This window comes from Brachypodium distachyon, chromosome 4 (genome assembly GCF_000005505.3).
Source record: "Brachypodium distachyon strain Bd21 chromosome 4, Brachypodium_distachyon_v3.0, whole genome shotgun sequence".
NCBI classification, from domain to species: Eukaryota; Viridiplantae; Streptophyta; class Magnoliopsida; order Poales; family Poaceae; genus Brachypodium; species Brachypodium distachyon.
Window position 1 is genome coordinate 43,516,174 of NC_016134.3, and position 22,342 is coordinate 43,538,515.

The window sequence follows — 22,342 nt, forward strand, 5'->3', positions numbered from 1 at the left end:
AAATCATTGTAGCACTTATTTATGTTGTTTGTGTTGTTTCCGCACATATGTTGGTTGAAATTGTCCTTAAAACTAGGTGATTCCCTGCGCATTTCCGCGGAAAATTCTATATGCACATCTGGATATGATGTTAGGAACAAATGATAATAATATGATTCAATGTAAAAAAATTATGAATATTGTAGGACAAAACGACTTTATCGTTCATAACACCCACGGAGCAAAACTATAGGAGTAATTTTGATCTACATGAACATTCTGAAAAATGAAGCTTCGTCAACCTGAATAATATTTGCAGATCTTAGAAAAATTGGTATACATATCATGAAAACATGTGTATTTAGTGAAATATTTATATACAACGTGAAGGTGAAAAATCCTAAGTATCAAAATATTAAATTCGAAGGGACCGTCAAAATTGATTCCTAACGGTCTACGACACATGATGCGGACACTTGCATGCTCATGATACGCATGATGATGTGTACACTAATGTAAAGATTGCAACTGTCCTTAGCGGGGATCAACTTCAACTTCATGGATATATAAGATTTGCTACAAGATCAGTAAGTAGGTTGGTGTCGTGTCGGTACCCCTCTCCCTCCTAACACGCTTACGATGACAGTAGGGCCTGGGTAGCGAGGCAGTCAAATTCGGTGCCATACTCTGACCTGTGAATCCATTTGGACATAACTTGGCCACAAATTAAGCCACCGTGCCTTGAGTCTAGCGGCAAGGCTAAACGGAAGGCTCGGATTTATCCATGATTGTTTTATTCGTAACCCAGAGAGGCAGAGTGAGGGTATTCGGTCATCATCAATTGTCACCACGACACAATAGTTTTTTTTAATGTGATGTCGAGAAAAGGCGGGTAATCAAAGTAACTTTGACTTAATTATTCATGCTTTCCCTGCTTTCATTTTGTACCGAAGCATGGATTGGCCTAATAAGCAGGATCATTTTCAGTCGTCGTTGTTTCTTTTCGATTTGATAACCTCCTTGAAAACAATTTGGCACTTCCTACGGAAGTAGGCCGTACCGGCAGTATTATTTGGAGTGTAGGGCCAGGAGAGGAGACGGAAAGAGAAAAGTCGTACAGGTGATAGGTAAGGCGGAGATCCACGCGGCGGCCTGGGGTGGCTGCTCCGACGTGGACACCCCGGGAGAGCTTGTGTTAATTGAGTGCGCTGGTGGTGGGGTCAACGCAACGCAACGCTTAGGCGCCCACCGGAAACGAAAAGCAGGGCAGAACAGAGAAGAGAACAGAGAGCGAGCTCCTTCTTCTTCCTAAACCGCGGCCTCGGCCTGTCTATAAATACACACACAGGGGTTCTTCTCTCCATCGAATTGATTTGCATTCCGTACCCTTTATTAACACCCAGTCAGCCAAGCTCCTAGCTCCACCGTACTGCTTTACTCCTAAGTGCTATGCTGGCTAATTGCTCAATCCATCATCAACACCGATCGCCCCAGCTCTGATCCTGAGCTATATATACCTTCTTCGTCGATCGATCTTCGTTGTCCTAATGGCGATCCTCGGTGCGGCCGTGGATAGCAGCAGCAGCAGCCACGCGGTCGACCATCATACGCCGCCGCGGGAGCAGCAGCAAAGGAAGCCATCGGCGCCGGAGCCGACGGAGGAAGAGCTCAAGGGGGTGCGGCACCTGTGCGAGCGCGGCATTACGTCGCTGCCGCCGCGGTACATCCTGCCGCCCTGCGACCGCCCGGCGCCCGTCCCGTCCCGCGGCATCCCGGTCATCGACCTCGCCCGCCTCCGCCGCCGGGAATCCTCGGAGCTGGCCGCGCTCGACGCGGCCTGCCGCGACCTGGGCTTCTTCCAGGTGGTGAACCACGGCGTGGACGACGGCAGGTCGACGGCGCCGGAGATGCTGGACGTGGCGCGGCGCTTCTTCGCGCTGCCGTTCGAGGAGCGCGCGCGGCACATGTCGCCGGACATCCGGTCGCCCGTCAGGTACGGGACCAGCTTCAACCAGCTCAACGACGGCGTGCTCTGCTGGCGGGACTTCCTCAAGCTGCTCTGTAACCCGTCAAGGATGGACGACGTCGTCCCCTCCTGGCCCCACAACCCCAGTGACCTCAGGTATATACATACTCTCAGACTTTGCTCACTCCTGCAGTAAGGTCAATCAATCACAGACTTAATATTACTACTACCACACTGTCACTAATCACCCACTTAGAAGCAATCAGTTTTCTTTATATAATCTGACCGTATCCGAATTACTAAAGGATGCATACTATGATGTGGATCATACATATGCATGCATGTAGTATATAGAGTCGTCTCTGGTGATAATCTATATATATCTAATGTGCCCCTGCTGACTGCTATGGTACTAGTATTTGCATACCTTTGGCTGGTTTGGTGTGTCTGCAACCACTAGCCAGCTAGTAGTTTTGATTACTGGTTTGTGGTTTTGGAAACCACTCACTTAGTTTATTTAACAGTAACTATCTAGTGTGGACTAGTGCATGCACATAGAGATAGGAGAACCAGCCTGATAACAACAAAAGATAACAGGGCAGTAAACTAAAGCAGGCTGCACTAACAAGTGCTAATGGTAAGAAGGAAAGGATGCGATTCAGTTCAGTGCATTTCTTTACAAGAAGAAAAGAAAAGGAGACCATGGATTTTGACAACTCAATGTGCAGCAGCCCAGGTGATTGAATTGAGGTGGACAGACACCCGGCCGGTCCAGCCACTGCACATATCTCTCTGCTGACGCAACCAAATCCAGACCCAAATCCAAAAATCCTGATAGCTATCTAGGATATCGTGCATATATGCACTGTCTGTCTTATTGCTAGCTAGCAGAAACAATAATAGTGCAAATAAAGTAAAAGAACGGCGCAGCCTTTTCCAGCTCGCATGCAATCGTGTCAACATCTCACTCACTGGAACAACAACACAACACGAACAAAAAAAAAAACTCTGACGCTTTCCGGCCGGATGACAAAGGAATCAAATCTGCAGGAGATCCACCACTTTCTCTGTCTGCCTAGAACTACATGGATGATATATGCATGGATACATTTTTTTTTCTTTTTTCTGTGCCAGCACACACTGAACGGTGGGCCCTAAAAAAATTCCATTTTCTTCAGGGACGTGGTGTCGTCGTACGCGGCTGCGAACCAGAGGCTGTTCAAGGAGCTGATGGAGGCGCTGCTGGAGGCCATGGGCATCACGGGCGGCGGCGTGCTTGAGGAGCTCGACGCCGGGACGCAGATGCTGATGGTGAACTGCTTCCCGGCTTGCCCGGAGCCGGAGCTGACGCTGGGGATGCCGCCGCACTCGGACTACGGCTTCCTCACCGTGCTGCTGCAGGACCAGGTCAACGGCCTGGAGGTCAACGACCACCGCGACGGCGACTGGCTCCTCGTCGAACCCCTCCCCAGCGCCCTCGTCGTCAACGTCGGCGACCACCTAGAGGTACTATGCATATGACATATCATCCTTACATCAGCGCTGGTAATTTCATATTAAGTGACGAAATATTACATGTATTTAAAATGTTTTTGACGTACAGATATATTCATATTTAGTCAATTTTGAGTGAGAACGATGGAGTATTATTGTTTTTTAAAGACTTTCCAACCAGGCACTGGCGAAATGCATGGCTGTTGTTTTTCTTGATTAGTAAAAGAAGTGCAGAATTGAGCGAAGCAAAGCAGATGGTCCGTGCATGCAAAGCAAGTTTAATTAGCCGTCCTAGAGTATTACTTGCTACCTCGACAACAATGATATTAAGGAGTAACGAAAAGTCAATCAGACGACGCGTCTAGTTGACAAAAGTTTCAGTTCCAAGAAGCTAGCTACGCTAATTTTAAGCAGAGAGTACACTATATATAACTCATAGAGTAACTAACATGAGGTGGAATGGGTTCCGTAGGGCCAGGAAAGAGAAGAAGATTTATTAGATTAGAATTATTAAGAAGGGATCAGGGAATATATAAAAGGGAGTAGCAGTATATATGCAGCAAGGTAGGCCGGCAATGCATTTCCAAAACAAAAAAAGGTAGGTCAATGCTGTTCTTGATTCCAATATGGACAAGCGAGCTACTGCTAGTACTTAATTTACTTCACTGTTACTATTGATAAAGTAAAAATGAGACAGGTGCGGTGCCGGCTGAGCAGCAGTAGCCAGCCAGCTAGCTTCCTCTTTTGAGTTTTGACATTTCTAGGTAATCCCTCCGTCCAACAAAAAATGTCTCAAGTTTGTCAAAATTTAAATGTATCTAGACATATTTTAGTGTATAGATACATTTAAAATTAGTTAAAGTTGAGATATCATTTGTTGGACGAAGGGAGTACATCACTTCGACCAACAATATGCACACCCGGCAGCAAGCACAATATATATGCTCCGATCCGCCTTTTTCTTTCCTTAAGCAAAGTCGATCATACTTTTGCGTATTATGCAAAGGTCATCTCCGTAAGATACAGTTTAATAACATATCCTATAGCCGGCCGGACAGTATATAGTATTGTCTAGTATTCTTATTCGAAATATGTAAGCAAGTATATTCCATTGTAGATCGAGTACTATAAGTAGGATTCCTGCGTGCAGAGATATATGAAACCTTTCGTACGGCTCACGCGACGATGGATGGACTCATGGATCTACCGAGTGTATGTTACGTACAGTATGTTGCATTGCATGCATGTTTAAGTTGAAATTTTAGTAATTTGGATGATTAAATCTGAACATACATAAATTAATTAATTGTTTTGTTATTTCTAAGACGAACGGAAAAAAAACTATTTCTAAATCGATTAACAACTGCCAGATCCAATACATGAGACTCTGCAAGATTAATACTAGTCCAAAGGAGGAGGATATTTTAGTCGGATGGCTATAAATCGACCGAGAAACGTACACCCCAATAAACTAATGCATACATGTGTGGTGCAGATATTCAGCAACGGACGGTACAAGAGCGTGCTGCACCGGGTGCGGGTAAACTCGACGCGGTCGCGGATCTCGGTGGCGTCGCTGCACAGCCTGCCGCCGGAGCGGGTGATCGGGCCGGCGCCGGAGCTGCTGGCCGGCGAGCCGCGGCGGTACATGGACACCGACCTCACCACCTTCCTCGACTACCTCGCCTCTGCCGAAGGGAAGCACAAGACGTTCCTCCAGTCAAGGACCATCACCACATCGCCCGGCTAATCATCAATCCATCGACCGGCCAGGAACAGTTAATCTCGTCCGTACGTACCGTACGTCAAGGCTTCGCCTTAAACTGTACTCCTCCTAGCAAGTCAACACGCATGCGTGCGTATATCAAGGATCGATAACACGCACGTTTCGGCCCGTCAGTTTCGATCGATCGATCGAGGACCACACCCCCTCCTCCCACCCCTAATTAATTAGGTACTGGCTAGCTTAGTTCTGAATTTCGATGATTTAATTGTTATTAAGATGAGCGTCATTTGATTGATGAAACGTTCGTTTGTACTCCCTACGTAGCTAATATATGGAAGATGTACTTATTTACTATGAGTCAATTCCATTTTGGGCAAAAAAAAATCTCGACCTCTCGTCAACAACTGACTAGGTCCTAGATTTTGAAGAGCCAACCTAAATCCTATAGCTAGACACTGCCGTATGAAAAAAAAAACATTTCAAGCATACTGCTGACCTTCTCAGTTCTCACCCACGTTCTATAAAAAAAAAAACTTCTCGCCCATCGTTTTTTGTTTTGTTTTTGACGTAAAGTAGCATGGTGCTCTGGCTCCGCCATTCCATTGGCCATTGGGACGAGTTGGGCCAGCCCAAAGAAAGAAGAAAAAGGCCCGATGCTGCAAGGTAACTCGGCTAGTCGGCTGTACAGGAAAAACTAAAAAAAAACATTCAACGTCATCTCGAATCGCAGCCAAAATGGCGGGAAGGGCTCGGTGCCACTTGCCAGGCTGCTCGGTGGTTGTGTACTTCCTGGCTACTCCATCTTTCCGTTAAGATTGACGCGATTTTGATTTTTGAACTAGTTCAAAACCGTTCCAATCGTTATGAAACGGAGGAAATACTTGATTTTCTATGTGAAACGGCAATCTATTACTTGAATGATTAACCAAAATACAATTTTGTTGGATCAACTCGCACAGGTCGCGGGACTGATCTAGCAAAAAAAACCAATAGACCTCTCTTCCCTAGCATACTGGGTTGGACAACGCTATGAACCAGAACATCCCAGAGGGATCCCGAGAAAGGCCCATTTTCAGTTCAGCTATATCAAATTTCCTATTCAAATTTTGAGCAAAAATTTTAACAGAAGATTTGAGAAGCGAATTCGACCATGTTAAGGACTTCTCGAAACATTATTACTATGCAATTTTTAGTCCTAGACGGCAAAATAACAAGTGGACAGTATATTACCATAAACGTAAATCAAATCAAATTTACATTGTTAATTTCTAGCCTCCCCCTAATAATTAACCACGAACCTTCTTCTAGCAAGCCGGCTTGTTTCTGCTATCTCTTGCCACTTCACTTGATTAATGCTCTGCTTCCAGACTTGTACTATCGGTCAGTGTATATGCAGTTGTGCTATCACCATCGATCTCCATCTCCAGCGCAGTCGTCTTGCAAATTGCATTGCACACATGCGGTGGTTGGTCCATATCATGCACCTATTCTCTCTCAGTCTAGCTAGTCGGTGGTTTGATGAATTTTACATACGTGTCAGCTAGCTAGCTAGGAGGAAACTTAGGAACCCAAGGGCGCGCGGCGCGGGATTCCCTTCCGTCGGTGACGACGACGGTGCTTCCTCACCGCAGGCGCCATTGTCGGTGCCAGATGCTGCTGCTGCTGCCTCCCGTTGCTATCGCTGTCGACGACGTCGCCGCTTCCTGCGCCCTCCTCAGCGCCGGCGCCGCTCCTCTTGATGCTCGCCAGCTGCATTGCGATTTCGGCGTACGAATTGATGGAATTGAAGGGAGTTTATTTTGCAGAGAATGCGTGGAGGACGAACAAAATGCGGGGCACATATATACCTTGCATCCGAGGGAGCAGAAGCGGAAGGTGTCGAGCAGGGCGCGGGCGCAGACGCGGCAGCTGTAGGTGGTGCCGCGGGCAAGGGTTCCTGATCCTCGCGGCGGGGGCTGCGGGCGCTGGTTGAGGAAGAGCACCCTGGCGCCGTTGATGACGTACGTCTGGACGCCGGCCACGTCCAGCGCCTCCTCCACATCCGCCACGCGCACCACGTCGTGGTACGACGACCGCCGTACCTGCAGGACCACACCAATTCCGGTTCCAATTCCAATTTCATTGCTTCCAAAGCAAAGCCAAACGAGAAAGAAGACCGGCCAGAATGTAACCTGGATGACGCGGTGCGCGGCGTGGCGCTGCTGGCGGCAGTAGTAGCAGAAGGCCGGCGCGCGGCAGTCGAGGCAGAACTTGTTGCACTCGCTGCGGGGGCGGCCGGCGTGCGCGCCGCACGTGGAGAAGAAGCGCGTCGTCAGAAGAGGCTCCAGCCACGGCGGCACCTGCTGCATCATCGATCCGATCGATCCTCCGCCGGCCGATCGATCAAGAGAATGCCGCCAACTGACTGATGCCGGCGCTCGCCGCGACTCCGTCCTGCCGTCCGAATGCAACAAGCTTTATGAAAGCAATTGGTGATATCGGAGATGTTTGGTGCCTTGTTGCTGTCGGCGTGCGTGCGTTGCGTTTGTGGCGCAGCGAAAACATATGGGGAGAAGAGAGGCAGCAGGCCTTCCAATCAAATAAAGCAATTGAGTTGCCCGCCTGCCGATTAATCAATTGATTAGGCGATTGATCATAGACAAATCGACCCAGTAATCAATCAGTATATAGGTCATTAAAGAAAGATTCCGATTGCCATTCATGTGTCGGTTGCCCACTGTCGATCCTCGCCTATGCCAACTGCCATAGCCGGCGCGGCACGGCGTCTCCGTTCAAATGCAGGAAGAAGAGTAAGCAGTTGATGAGAGCGGACGGAGGGATCGGTCGAAGAAGGGGAAGTTATTTTTGTTTTATTTAACCAGTATACAGATATATATTTTTATAAAATGAGACACCAAAGTGTGATCTTTGATCTTCGAAGCTCGAAGTGTGGTGAGCTACGGACTGGGAGCCGGTGCCCTGCCAGAGGAAAAATCGTGCGACTGTGTAAAAAAAAAACCATCTGACTGGAGTCTGCGCCGTCCGATGCAAATACACGGTGGATGTTGGGGCTCAGTGCACGCGGTGACCTGCCTCTGGCAAGGCACCCGATCCCAGTCCGTGAGCTGCTAGCACACCTGGTTAAACCAAGCATAGCTTGGTTCTCGAAGGGGAAGTTAGTTAATTGGGGGGGAGTTTGGTGGCTTGTTGATGTTGGTGGGGTTAGCTTGCGTTTGCCTTGATGTGTCGCTTGTTCAGTGTACGTACGTGACAAACAGGCCATTGTCGGTTTCATATGTGTACTGTATGATCGATTACAGTCTCACGAACGCCATAGTCGGCTCATCATCGCCATGACGCCATCAACAGCAACACCTGAGCAGAACCGACCATGCAATACTTCCTCCCTCCGATGTATCTATTTTTAGGTGTGCCCAAATACGAAATTTTTCGACAACAATTTAGAATTAATTTTAGATGTGTCTAAATATGAAAGCATGTAATATTTCAACAACAATTTAAAATTAATTAAAGCTAAAGTCAGCCTGAAGAAACACAAATCGCAACATCTGCACACTAGAAAGCGCCAGAAACAGCAGGACAACAGTTATCGAGATACCGCTCACTAGCACTACGAGCACAATACACATTTGGTGGACTAATCTGCACCCCACGCCCGGTGATTAAGATCGATCGACACACACACCATATCATTTCAAATTCTAGCCTCGAAATGTTAATAGAACATCGGCACTTCTGAGATGCTGATAATTGCCATGGACCTCCTACAACAGTCGACCAGGAGGCTATATATGGATCCTACTCCTACGAACAACCACAAAAAACAAACACGCAGATCAAACTAGCACGTCAACAACCGACACTGACTAGCTAATCCAAATCCAAGGTAGTACTACTGCAAGTAACTAAAAGCTAGCTAGTACACTGATGCTAGAGCCTACTGGATCCTACACTAACAATCGAGCTAATCCCATTGCTAGGCGGCCAGGCCGGGCGGTCAAGCTAAGCGAGGGACATGTAGCTGGTAACAGCCTTGGTGCCCTCGGAGATGGCGTGCTTGGCGAGCTCCCCGGGCAAGACGAGCCTGACGGCGTTCTGCACCTCGCGTGAGGAGAGCGTGGCGCGTCCGGCGACCTTGGCGAGGCGCGCCGCCTCGTCCGCCAGGCGCTCGAACATGTCCCCCATCATCATGTCCAGCACCTCCATGGCCCGCCCGGACGCGCCCATGTCCGGGTGCACCTGCTTCAGCACCCTGTACACGTACCTCTTGTACCCTCCCCCCATCATCCCCATGTCCCCCACCGGCCCCCGCCGCCGTCCGCCGCCCCTTCTCGCCTTCCTCTTCTTCTTCTTCTTTTTCTTCTTCTTCTTCGGCGCCGCAGCCTCGTCTTTGCCGCCGGTCCCGGCGCCGCCTGCTTGCTTGGGCGTCTCGGGCGCGTCTGGTTGCAGCTTCTTGGTCTTCTCCTCCGGCTCCAGCCCCGGCGGCCCTTTGGTAGTCACCACGACGATCTCCTGTTGCGGCGTCTTCTTCTTCTCGTTGGGGTCCTGCGTCTGCGTCTCCTGGCTCTGCAGCGACGGCACAGCCGGCGCTGTCGCCTGATTGTCATCGGCAGGCTTGTCTGGGGATTTGGACTGTGGAGGCTTGTTGTTGACGGCGGTGGCGCCGGCGGCGGTGGCTTGGTCGTCTCCGACGTCGGAGGTGACCTCCACGTGCTTGACGACGGTGGCGGGGGTGGAGACGTCGACGACGACCTCCGGCTCCGGCTGGGCGGAGTCGTCGGGGAGAATGGCGGTGGAGACCTGGACGGTCTCCTGCACCACCTTGGTGGTCTTCTTCCTCACCACGGAGCTCACCACCTTCTTAACGCGTCGCTTCGGAGCCATGGCTGCTGCCTGGGACTGATCGAGCTTTTGGGATTGGGTTTGGATATTGGAGACAGACAAATGTACGTAGTTTGGGGGAGTTCTCGGCAGGAGGCACGGAGGCGCTGGCTGCGTGCTTTATGCGGGGAGCCGGGGACGACACGTGCGACGCGGGCGGCCACGCGGCGGCAGAGCCACGGGCGACGTGGCAAGTGGTAACAGGTGGTAACTCGCGCTGGCTGGCCGGGAAGAGTCAAGAGAGCTCGAGAGGTAAGATTTCGATTCAAGCTCGATCCCTGCGCTGGGCTGCAGCTTTAATTATCTACCGGTGCACTGTGTTTTTGGGTAAAGAAGGGAGGGAACGACTTGCATTGCATGCCGTGCGGCACTAGCAGGCGCGAGCGCGACCCGGCGACCCGATCCACCCGTGTTTGAAAATTTGTGCCCTGTGACTGCACTTTGCTCCGCCCGACGACTTTTCTGGCTCGATCGTCCTGCATGCACAACAGCTGGGCTCGAATGTAAAAACAAGGCTCACTGAAATTCCACTTCGGTCCAGCTACCGTACTGAATTTTATAGCAGCAATTCTGAGGCGCAAGCAAGTCTAGCTACTCCTACTTCGCTCGATCCAGAATTCCAGACCATTTGGCTGGCAGTGGCAGCTGCCTCCACCGACCGTGCTGCACCTGCATGCGGTGTAGGAATAGCATGTTCTGGACGCTCTCTAGTGCCTACACGTTTCTTCACGGTGCTTTTTTTTTTAGCGAATTCACGGTGCTTACTTTTTTTGAGAGAGCGAAATTCACGGCGCTTACTTGTCATGCATGCAACTGCCCTCGTCAAGCAGGCCTACGAGGTGGGCCACGGCCCACGGCCACAGGATGAATACTGTGACCTACTTGTGTGCCACAGCCCACGGCCGCCGCCAGTTCAGCTGGAGAGGTTGCCCTAAAAAAAACGTTGAGCTGAGTAGAAACTTAAGAGTTTGATCTAATTAAATCGCACCGTTTGTGTCAGGATTCGTCGGTTTCCTTCGTCTCCTGCCGCCATCGCGGCGAGCTTTCCTTCATCTCCTGCCGCCGTCGTGGCGATGCGATGTTGGGGGAAACCTCATTTCCTTCTAGATTACTCAGTTTTTATAATTATGAGTCTTGCGATCTTAACCGGCAACGCTACGGCGAAGGAGTCTTGCGATCTTAACCGGCAACGCTACGGCGAAGGGTGCGACGTCAAGAATAAAGTTACTCTGCTGGGCGGTGCCTTATTGGGCAGTGTCAGATGGTCAGAAAATTTTACTCACCGCAGATTCGATATGCCCTACAGATAGTCAAGTTCGTGTGGGGCTACGAGTGACGGTGTTACCACTCCAGTCTAATCACATTCTCTTTTGCTGAAGCCTGGATAGTATTTTGTGGTGCAAAGATTACCATGGAGAACATGTTTTCGAGAGATTTCATTATAATTCTTACTTATAGGGGTTAATTGTGTCTATGATCCTAAGCAATACACTTGTAATGGTTTTCGAGATTGAATGAACTTAACAAGCGCTTCTAAAAAAAAAGAACTTGTGTGGCAATGCTGCCCATGTCCCTCCATCGCTCCATCTCTACTCGAACAAATACACTCGCATGGTTATATCTCTTGATTACTCTGCCTTATTTATTTATTTTGCGGGGAGATTACTCTGCCTTATTAGTGTCTTCTCTACCCCTTGCACAAAAACAAGGCGATAATTCCCCCATGAGTATTTTCTACCTTTATGTTTTGAATTCCCTTCTTTTTAAACACACAAGCCAGGGACTGCAAACGGGATCACGCGAACATCCGCTTCTAGTTCATTAGGCACAAACACACTAGCAGTACTTCTGAATCACCCAAAAAGGTCAAGAACAACAAGTGCATCCAATCTAGTCTACTGACTTTAGACCCTAAGCTAAGTAACTAGTCAGGAACAAGTAACTTACAGCGGGCAGCAACAACAATATTCTCTAACTAGTCAAGAGTACCTAACTTTAGATGAAACAGATTAAGTTGGTCTTCGATCTGCACAGGTTTGTTAGATAAAGGCTGAAATCACTCCCACCCCATTAGCATGTTGGTGACGCCATCAACTATCTTTCTTCGCACCGCACAAGAGAGCTCATGGTCATCCTCACCCAGGTGCACTCTGTACACCTCCCACTCCCTATCATCCACCACATGCCTCCCGATCTCGGCCTACAACCATTCAATACAAGCCTCACTTGTTATATATGTTAATAATGTACAATTACGGTGACGGTTATGGAAGCTTGCATACCAAGAAGATCCGTCTGTGAAGATTCTTGAGAGCAAGGGTTATATCGTGCAACACCAGCGGCCTACCCTTCCCAGATATCTCGACCGGGTTTGCTACCAGTAGCTCCATGTCAGGACCCCGGTTCACCAACGCCACACGGAGTGGATGCAAGAGTTCCATCCTTAGGCGAGAGCACAGCGCTCTTTGTTTCTGCTGATCAAGGATTTTCTTCCCATCCGATTGCACCGCAAACAAATCCACCTCACACCTGTCCTTTCGACCGGCATAGAATCGGCTATAGGAAATCTGACAGCAAACAAGTTGCCTTACTTCATATATGTCCCTAAGAGAAAAGTACATATGTGATTCATTTTAGGCTTCTTCTGTTATTACCTGGATGTCACAGTCCTTCAATGTCCGCATGATGTCGTATAGGAGGCCCTTATGGTCACCACACTGGATCTGAATAAGGCTGTGCACAGGACTGAGCGAGTTGTCCATCGTGACTGACAATTTGCTACTGGACCTTGAGCGGCTCAATTGCTCTTCTATGAGATCTGTGTTAAACATCTGTTCGACCACAAGAGGCGGCAACAGTGCAGACGCTTGGAGGCAAGATGACATGTCTTCTGTGGCACACTCTATTTCACAACTCGTCACGGAGTCGCCTAGTACGCTTTGAAGTTTTTCATAAGCTTCTTCCCTTCTGTTCTTTGTATGTAGAAGGTCCCTGAAATCATTGCACGAGGTATTCGTTCATCTACTTTCACAAAGGAATATGGAGCTCATATTTCAAATTACTAAACGTAAACCACAAAACTCTTATACTCACATGAGGAACCTTACTTAATACTCCCTCTGATCCATAATAAGTGTCTCGGATTTTGTACTAACTTAGTACAAAGTTGTACTAAATCTGAGACACTTATTATGGATCGGAGGGTACAAACTATGCAACTGAAGATAGCATAATAAACTATAAGTATATGACTCAACAACTTCGTTATGCCTAGGCAAGTGAGTAATACTGGAAATATTCTCATCATAATATTGCAAAGATACAACAGAATACCATATCGCTCAGGAAAAAAAATCTGTTTAACCAGCATTTCTTTTCACTAAAGACAAAGGTGGAATAATACTTTCTTATGAGAATGACAGAAACAAGAGAATCTGGACGAGGCACCGAAAAAGGATGTATGAGGAGATAAGAAATGGACCTAGCATCAGTGATGAAGAAAAGGTCCATCACTCTCCCGTCAGGTGTGGTGGAGACCTTTACCCTCCTAATTGTGAGTTCCATCTCAGACAACACGTGTGTCACGTCTGCAAAACACAAAATTCCCAGCAAGCATGTCTGAATTAGACATTTTTTACACAGTTACTTTCCTACTGTTTCACACTTTCACTAAAAGAAATTTCCGAAATATTGACTAAAACCTCTCTTTCAGAAGTCAGAACTAGCCATCATAAGTTACTTACAAATGCCGAACAACATCAGCACAAATGGATTTGAAGGACATGAATACGTATGGATTAGAATATATGAATTCCTCAGCTTGCAGCCGAGTTCTCTAATGGGATAGACCGCCGATTCCTCACAACGAATTTGAGAAATGAATTCATTCAGCCAACGTAATCCTTATGGTTGGTTGTCTGATCGGAGGAGTCACATGTATAGGAGAACATTTTCTTCAGTAATATATACATTACCTAGTGCCAACATTTCTAATTACATAACAACAAAGGATCAGGTAGGGAAAATTTCGTTCCAGCAGTAACTAATTAGGGGATTCCGTAAAAATAAAAATCTAATTTGAAGCCAAGGCAAGATATGAAATGAGGTGGTGAAAGCTAGTACCATGCAAAAGGCCCATCCGGTCGTAGCAGGAGAACTTGAGCAAGAAGACCCGAGGGGCGGCGGGTTCTAGATCCTCCTGAAGGCCAGCGGCTGCAAGATAGGAGCTGTCGAGACCGCAAAGCGAGGAGACGGGGCAAAGCTCAACCAATCTCTCCTTGAGAAGGTCCCACGCCATGGTCCGCCCCCGCCTTGCCACCACCCACAGCACGATGTAGCACCACCTCCCATCCGTGCTCATGTCTGTTTTTGAGGAAAAGAAAGAAGATTTAAGCAAGAGCAGGAAGAAGAATTACTGAATTAGGAAGCAGGTGAGCGACCGAGTGACGAACCTCCCTTGAGGACGTTGAGACCGAAGAGGAGGACGACCCGGCAGAGGTCGCAGCCGAGGCCCGTCTTGTCGGGGCAGCTGATGGTGACGACGGTGGGGTCGCCGGCGACGTCGGGGTGCCGGATTTGCACCACCTCGTCGCTGGGTATACCCATCGCTCCTCCTCCTTCCTTAGCCTCCCTCTCTCCCCTTTCTCCCTCGGAGGAGGAGTTGGTGCTGCTGGCGGCTAGGGGGCAGCTGAGCTGAGCTGAGCAGAGAAGAAAGCAAATCCTCCGGAAACTTGGGACTAGGGGAACTCGCGACTCCCTATCCCCAGTATACTCCTATGTATGGGCAGAATTGGCGGCGGTTGAGGGAGCTTGGGGAGCGCGGAAGGAGACGAGACGAGGAATCTTGGCGAGTGGATTCCCTAGCTTTGCTTTTGCTTCTTGGCATAAAATCCCAAATCCGGATATTACTAACCCCGGCCGAATCCATGTTAAACACCGCCTGCGCCGGACGGATGCTACAAGGTCTTCCGGTCCGGTCTTGGTCTGAAGTACCAGTAGTAGTGCCTTAATTAACCTGTAAGCGGTCGGTCGGCCGGTCGGTCTTATATCAACACCATATTATTATACACACTAAATGAACATTATAAACCTTATATATATGAATAACTCACTTTCCAAGGAAAAGTCTTCTGAAAAAAAAAAAGTACACCAGCAACTGTGCTCTGCCCTTCCCTGCCGTGCATGTTTAAGAAAGTACTGGTAGTTTGACAATTCAAACTCAGAAATCCACGTCTAACATTAGTGTCTGTCGACAATATTTTCCAACAAGCGACGTTGACACGTTATGTTTGGAGTAAATTAGTACTAGTGGTAAATATCTTCAAAGCAGTGATGGTGAGATGGGCAATGGTAACTTTTCCACCACGTGCCACACCCACACAACCACTGAATCACTGATCCCCCGCAAGTCAAGTAAAAGCAACTACTCCATTTCCATTTGCTGCAAAATCAAATCCCACTAAAATGTATGGTTTTCAAGTTGTTTCATCATAAATTACTAGTGTCCGATCTATGCAAGTGATCTGCCACGTTGTTGAGATTTCTTCTCCCTGCCCTTTAAATGGCGTGGTAAATTCTGTTAAATTCGCTACTACTACTACAGTCTACAGGAGTATTCATAGGTAGGTACTACTAGTAGGAAAAAATAGTCATGTTTGATAGGAGCAATTCGGTACAAATAAAGACGATTAAAGTTCAGCCGTCCGTCCGCCCATCCATCCAAGTCTTTGTCCCACACGTCGTCGTCAGCTGGATACTCACGATGGATCGAGCGATCTCAGCTCAGGCCAGCCCATGTCAATGTACTCATCCTAGTTACACATGCCGTACGTCTCAAAAGAAAATTACACATGCCGTGCTACGTCATCCCCCATGTAACAATTAATCAATTCATGTTTGCCTAGGGGAGAAACTCCGTAAATTCTGATAAGACCAATACTCGTTCTCCGTTCGATTCAATGAATGCACTGCACACCCAGCTCAGCCAGGTTTTATGGATCAACGGACATGCATCTGTTTCTGTCCCAGCATGGATCGGTCTCCATTAATTTGCCTTGCAAACGATACGAGGCGTAAATTTTTCTGTTGACAGAAATATGCAGCTAGCAGGGCCAGAAGAGAGTACAGAAACAGGGTGAAGGAATGAATGAGACGGTACACACAACAAACTGAAACAGCACAACTAATTCTGTCCATCATCGTCCTGTGGTTCCAGCTTCTCTCTTCCCTGGCGAAATATAACTGGCTGGATTCAAATCTGAATCTCACCTTGCAATTGCACACTATTCACCTGGCTGGCTTCTCCCACTCCACTTATTAGCAAGCCAGGCTATTACCATCGCTATAACTATTTTTGGAGGACAAATTGAGTACCTGCATTTTGTAACAACTGCAGAATCGTAGCTAGTAAACTCAAATTAAATGAAAATTTGGTGGATGATAACTAAGTGCCTGGAGAAGTGGAGAGCAATTAGTGGATGGCAACCTGAGCTCCTGAAGCAAACCTGCAGTAGTTCAGTGTCAGTTAGACATCCTCAAATGTGAAAAGAGTGATGCTGCTAATATGTTTTATAGCACTTGCCTGTCTTCGATCTTGACCGCTTTCTCCTTCTCGTCCTGGAATGACACTACCCTTGAAGAGTGTACCTTTCCAGATGACAGATCACTCATCCTTTTGCTCGTGCTTCTGGACAAGTTAACCGAATCCCCTTTTGAGGATGCTTCTTCACAAATTCTGCAATGTGCTGTATGCTTCAGGATCTATATGCGACTCAAGTGCAGGGAAAAATTGCTATGAATACGCAGAATTGTACAGATAGATGATGCCCAAGGCGATTGACATACATACCCATCCTGATGATTCAGAGCCGAAGTGGAGCGTTTTAGCTTGCCTGAACCACTGTCATACAGGCTACAATTGGAATTTTCTGTTTCTGAAACTATGACAGTGGATGCACTAGTAGTTCCAGGCTTCAGTGCACCAAGAGGGAACAGCTCTGGAGACGACGGGGACTCAAGCGGCGTGAGCGGCTTATACGAGGTTAAGTCAAAGCTAGGGTGGTTCGGTCCGCAGGCCATGAGACGCATGAGCAAGTTGGCTGGCTTCAGCTTGCCGCTGATGGAGCTGCTAGTAGTTTTTTCATTGTCCTCCAGTACAACCCTCCTCCTGCCGGCTGCTTCAGCCATTATCAACGACTGCAAGGTCCCACTCCTCCTACGATGGTAACCTGCTGCAGGTGGATGCTTGGAATGGGACTCGCCAACAATTTCTGGCCTTTCCGGGGGAACTCTTGCTGCGCGTTGTCCCTGTTGCAGCTTCACATCATCGCTTCTAGTCTGTGTGCCTGCATCATGCAGTGCTGCAGGACTGTTAAGGCTAGGTGAGCTTGTGCCCGAGGAAGGCATACTTGTCTTTGGGGATGAGCTGCCTGAGGAGCCTGGATGCGGAGTTCTGCACTGCTCGCCATCCTCAATGGTGGAAGCAGTTGGTGATGACAGTAATGCTGGCTGGGGAGGTGGCGGTCGCACTGCCTCTTTGATGACTGAAACAGCAGGATCAGTAGTAGGAGATGGAGACGTTGAAGTCCACCCTTGATTTGATCCAGGAGAACGAGGAGACTGTCGTTGTCGAGTTGGCATGTGGAGATGAACCCTTGCATTGCTCGGACTACTATTCTGCTGATGATCTGAAGCAGTTTCTGATTGAGTGGCAGTTTCAGGAACAAATTACAGCTGCTCATGGTTCGTGGAATTAATACCTGGCAGTGGTAGTAGTGGCTTTGAGTGGTCGAGTTGAAGCTCGGAACCCTTGAGGACGTACTCATTGCCTTGTGCGGGCTGCAGAAGATCATCCACAGAAAGATCGTGCCACACGAATCCATTCTTGTAGCGCCTGCATCGCATTGTGGTGTCGTAAATACAATGTTGGATAAAAGATGGATCTTCAGAGGGCAATTCGATCAATGTGTATGCACGTGCCTTTTGCAGGACCAGGAATACTTGGCTGCCATGCCATTCCCTCTCAGGGCGTCCAGTCGGCTAATCACATCTAAATAAATGGCAATTATGGTAAGTCATCCTACCACAATCACTAGCAATACCGATCAAGCACCAGTTGCAACTAACCTCGCAGGTAGAGGCCTTGTGGGGAGGCAAGGGGCACCTCCATGAAGTGTGGGTGCTCCAGATGGTGGTTGCGGCACAGGTAGTACACCACCGCCGCCCTCTTCCCTAGCTCGTGCCTCTTGTTTGGCGGCGGCTCCGGCTGCACCCTGACAGGCTTGGTACGCAACCCGGCTGGGCTTGCACGCCGCCTTGCCCTCCCCTCCATTGCATTTCGAGGCTCCTCCGACATATATGTAGGTGTACAATCTGATCAAGTTACACTGCAGTAATATCAGAAATACAAGAGATAGAGATCAAGCAAGCAATGAACAAGACAAGGCAGGTCAGCAACAAGGAGGAGGTGGCAATGGCATGAGGTGAATTAGTGTTGGTTCCACAAACAAGAAATGGCAGGAGAAATGGCTCATACCTGCTGCTTTCACCTTGGATTATCAGGGCTAGAGCTGGAGATGGATTATCAGGTATTGTTGTGCTTCGTCTTCCCTTTGGGTTCAGCAGAAAGCGGCCCTTTTGTACAGGGTGTAGCGCACGGCCTGGGGTAGGAGGAGTGTTGGGTAAGACATACGGGAAAGATTTGTCGTTGCTGCCCACATGGGGCACATGTAGCATGGGCAGAGTACAGTTAGACTTGTTCTGCTGGGTGTACGTGAAGGTGAGTGAGATTTGGTTGGTTTTACTTTTACTCCATGCAATGCAATACAGGGCAGCCACCTTTGTTCTTTCCTGAGCTTGCTTTGCCTTTGCATCTCCATCTCCCAGCTTTTTCCACATACCGATGCATGCAGTGCTGTGCAGCCTAGTGGAGGGTCTCTTGACTCTCGCCTCATTGATTCCCCCTGATCTGGAGTAAGTAAAGTTGTAACTCCTTTGCTACTAAGAATACTAAAGTTAAGTTTAAATTTTCAAGGAGGAGAGATATTTGGATGCACATAGTAGAAAATGTATCATACAGGGGATTAGTGCAATTCCTTAACAGAACTGAGCGGAGCATATATATAATGCATTTCAATCAGTAGATGTTCCAAAATGAATCAAATACTAACAAAACTTAGCTCATAACATTGAACTAGTGCCGTTTCTTCTTAATAGCACTGAGCAGCAAGCAAAGTGAACAAACTAATCAACAGTGTGTCTTACAAGGAACATTGATCTTCAAACTGTGGCAAGTATTCATCAGGAGCACTAACCATCATGGTGATTTCACTAGGTTCATTTCTTCGGATGTGTCAGTTCAGAAGTAATAGATATTAGCAGAACAAGCCTCGCCATTATCTGGAATAATGAGCAACTCATAGAAAGGTACTACTGATCTCCAAAGGCCCATAGTAATCAAAAGCAAAACTGTTAACTGTCAATTTCTCCCTTTCTCCCTGGTCATTGCGTACTTGCAAGGATATCAGGCGCTCACGTGTCTGGTAGCTATGAGCAAGTTAGTTGAGAATTTATCTGTATATCATGATGATCTGCAAAGAGCAGTCCAGTGACTTTCTGAGTTTGGTATAGCCCCTTTAAGGATTCCTAAGAAGGGCAGATTATCTCAATTTACTATTTGGCTGAATGGAATGTCAACTAAGCAGAACTTTTAATCAACTTAATGCCTATCTATTCTAATATCAAGTAACAATGTCCTTGAAGCTATTTATTTCCTTCTATTGTGAAACCTTCACTTGCGGAAGATTTCAAGTACTCCCTCCGTCCCGAATTAACTGACATGGATTTGTATAGATTCTTATACAAATCCACATATTAACTGACGTGGATTTGTATAGATTCTTATGCAAATCCACGTCAGTTAATTCGGGACGGAGGGAGTACTAAAAGTAGCAGGCTTGAACCTGAGCTACATCAATATGTTTATTTTGTCATAAAAGAAGTTTAAAAAGGTATCTTTATCAGGCATTTAGCAAAAGCCCTACAGCAAATATGGCATATGCATTTTAGCTAGGAACAAGCATTGTTTATCTCAAAACATTAAAGCATGACACCTAGGACATATGCTAAGTCAGTCTACTTCATCTAGGAGATAGCACACAGTGAAAAACGAAAGCAAAATAAGCTGGTTATAATGTAAACTATGATTGCTGGAAGGCAGCATTTTGTCACAACTAGCAAGAAAGTGCTCCTGAAGAGATCCATTATCCATATCATGTTGCATATACTGAAAAATAGGGCTCACAATTGTAATTATGTGCATCACTTAAATATAGATGGCCAGAACACCACTGTAGATCATAAAGCTATAAATCAGGGAGCACTCGTTGCTATCATATGTTGAAATGTACTCCCTCCGTTCCTAAATACTTGTCGTGGTTTTAGTGCAAATTTACACTAAAACCACGACAAGTATTTCGGAACGGAGGGAGTATTGCAGAAACGCGAAGCTATCAAGTGAACTAAATAGCCAAAAGGATATCATAACGTGAAATAGCAGAATATTCCTTACAGGAAAAGAGCAGTGAGTAGTGCTAAGAAACTAATCTATTGAACAGAACTAGTACCCTTAGGAGCATCAAGCTATACATTGAGGGTTACCAAAATTTCCTCAAAAGTGATACTGACTGAATCATCCATAGGTGAACCTGACAACAAAATTCAGACACGATCTATACAAGACTCACTTGAGAAAAGCACCAACACCTTATGCCAGAGAAGAAATTAGCGGAGCACCTCAACCCTCTTCTTCCCCTTGAGGAAGACCTCCCTGTCAACCAGCTCGCGCATGTACCCATCAAACTCCACAGGAACTCCACGATTGAGCCTCTTCATCTCCAAGAACCACTTGCTGTCCCTCGCCCAGAGCCCCTCAAATTCATTCAGGTAATGCAAGTTGTTGTACTTTGCCTTAAGCACCTCCACCAAACCCTTATTGATCCCCTCTCCCGCAACATACACCTGCCGCGTTGCATCAACACCCTCCTCGATCTTCTGTCTGAGATCCTCACCACTGCCAGCAACATGGACCGAATCGAAGTCTTCTTGCATACTTGCGATGATAGCATCGACAATGCTCATCAAACTTGGCGCCCAGCGTATTGCCTGGTGTGGCGGCGCTAGCACATGCTCTGCTTCACCATCACACACATGGTACCAGTAATTCCCTGGCTCAACGTCCCCAAATTTCCTGATGATCAGAGTGTCCTTAGCCTTGGAGAACTTGGTGGAGACAACCCTGGTGTCCTCAATGAGGCGGAGCCCAAGCTGGCCTTGCGCTCCCCACCTGTCCCAATCTGCCCAGAACTGCCTTTCCTCAACGATTCCGACCACGGACTGGAGGTGCTCAATGTCGACATAGAAGCCAAGGTGCTTGCCTTCCTCGGGCATGCCCGCCGTGTAGGAGGAGGCGAGGCAGAGGCTGAGGTCGAGGACGAGCGTGCGGTTGAGGTATCGGGCCTCGGCGAGGGCGCAGAGGAGGCTGCGCATGTAATGAGGCATGGGCTTGCAGCGGTCGCCGCCGCCGAGGTAGGAGAGGTAGGAGCCAGCGGCGAACTCGGAGCGGGAGAGCGGCGGCGGCGGCGGAGCCGCGGTGGCGTTGGTGGCGCCGCGGCGAGGCTTGCGGGCGTTGGGTCCAGAATGGTACTCCCCGATGGACGTGACGGAGTAGGCGCAGGTGCGGGGGTCCCGCGCGACGGCGAAGCGGCGGTAGTCCTTGGTGGTGGCGGTGGGGGCGGCGGAGGCGGAGGCGGAGGAGTTGGAGCGGGCGCGCCAGGCCATGTCGCAGGAGGAGGAGGGCGGGTCGCCGGGGACGGGGCGGCCGAAGCGCGCGAAATGGACGGCGGGGAAGGCGTCGATGGCGCGGCGCATCATGAGGTGGAAGAGCCTCGGGTCGGCGCAGTCGAGCGGGGAGGAGAGGTCGCAGGACGAGGAGGCGTCCAGCTCCTGCTCCTGCAGCTGCTCCGGGTCCGGGGCCTGCTCGTGGTAGGATGTGGGCGTGGATGCGAGGGGAGCGGTGTCGGGGAAGAGCGGGAGGCGGAGGAGGGTGAGGAGGAGGAAGGTGATGAGGATGACGGCCGCGACGGCGTGGGCGGAGGAGGAGAGGAGGGGGCCGCGCCCAAGGAGTGGCCGGCTCGGGTCCATGGCGGCACCACCCTCGACGACGACGGCGACGAGATCCGGTGGGTCTGTACAATCTAACTGTACCAGACAATAGACGCACTACGCGAAATGACGCCTTC

At 48.5% G+C, this 22,342-nt stretch overlaps 6 protein-coding genes across 8 annotated transcripts; 1 reads left to right on the top strand and 5 right to left on the bottom strand.

Annotated features, from left to right (window-relative positions):
* The first annotated feature begins 1,250 nt into the window (after nt 1-1,250).
* LOC100828125 (flavanone 3-dioxygenase 2) lies at nt 1,251-5,522 on the top strand. Its single transcript, XM_003576833.4, has 3 exons — nt 1,251-2,101; nt 3,124-3,451; nt 4,935-5,522. The coding sequence occupies exons 1-3, from the start codon at nt 1,527-1,529 to the stop codon at nt 5,187-5,189; spliced, it is 1,158 nt and encodes a 385-aa protein (XP_003576881.1). The 5' UTR covers nt 1,251-1,526; the 3' UTR covers nt 5,190-5,522.
* A 617-nt stretch (nt 5,523-6,139) lies between these two features.
* LOC100828424 lies at nt 6,140-7,876 on the bottom strand. Of its 2 annotated transcripts, XM_024462938.1 has the most exons (3): nt 7,337-7,867; nt 7,013-7,246; nt 6,140-6,914 (listed from the first exon to the last, which is right to left on the bottom strand). In XM_024462938.1, exons 1-3 carry the CDS (start codon nt 7,514-7,516, stop codon nt 6,726-6,728), a joined length of 603 nt encoding a protein of 200 aa, XP_024318706.1. In that variant the 5' UTR covers nt 7,517-7,867; the 3' UTR covers nt 6,140-6,725. The 2 variants fall into 2 exon arrangements, with proteins under 2 accessions (XP_024318706.1, XP_024318705.1); XM_024462937.1 differs by having other exon boundaries at nt 6,140-7,246; nt 7,337-7,876.
* A 957-nt stretch (nt 7,877-8,833) lies between these two features.
* On the bottom strand, nt 8,834-10,328 carry LOC100828728 (histone H2B.2). The gene has a single exon (XM_014902420.2). It carries the CDS (start codon nt 10,047-10,049, stop codon nt 9,168-9,170), a length of 882 nt encoding a protein of 293 aa, XP_014757906.1. The 5' UTR covers nt 10,050-10,328; the 3' UTR covers nt 8,834-9,167.
* A 1,510-nt stretch (nt 10,329-11,838) lies between these two features.
* Nucleotides 11,839-14,971, bottom strand: LOC100833127 (ACT domain-containing protein ACR10). The gene is made up of 6 exons (XM_003578648.4): nt 14,498-14,971; nt 14,169-14,408; nt 13,528-13,633; nt 12,701-13,037; nt 12,329-12,613; nt 11,839-12,246 (listed from the first exon to the last, which is right to left on the bottom strand). Exons 1-6 carry the CDS (start codon nt 14,649-14,651, stop codon nt 12,103-12,105), a joined length of 1,266 nt encoding a protein of 421 aa, XP_003578696.1. The 5' UTR covers nt 14,652-14,971; the 3' UTR covers nt 11,839-12,102.
* A 998-nt stretch (nt 14,972-15,969) lies between these two features.
* Nucleotides 15,970-19,011, bottom strand: LOC100829033. 2 transcript variants are annotated; one of them, XM_003576836.4, is made up of 8 exons: nt 18,882-19,011; nt 18,580-18,703; nt 18,171-18,416; nt 18,024-18,093; nt 17,804-17,937; nt 16,894-17,731; nt 16,627-16,779; nt 15,970-16,549 (listed from the first exon to the last, which is right to left on the bottom strand). In XM_003576836.4, the coding sequence occupies exons 3-8, from the start codon at nt 18,397-18,399 to the stop codon at nt 16,516-16,518; spliced, it is 1,458 nt and encodes a 485-aa protein (XP_003576884.1). In that variant the 5' UTR covers nt 18,400-18,416; nt 18,580-18,703; nt 18,882-19,011; the 3' UTR covers nt 15,970-16,515. The 2 variants fall into 2 exon arrangements, with proteins under 2 accessions (XP_003576884.1, XP_010238545.1); XM_010240243.3 differs by having other exon boundaries at nt 18,171-18,430.
* A 1,548-nt stretch (nt 19,012-20,559) lies between these two features.
* LOC112268500 lies at nt 20,560-22,338 on the bottom strand. The gene has a single exon (XM_003578649.4). The coding sequence runs from the start codon at nt 22,242-22,244 to the stop codon at nt 20,826-20,828; it is 1,419 nt and encodes a 472-aa protein (XP_003578697.1). The 5' UTR covers nt 22,245-22,338; the 3' UTR covers nt 20,560-20,825.
* Between the last annotated feature and the right edge of the window lie 4 nt (nt 22,339-22,342).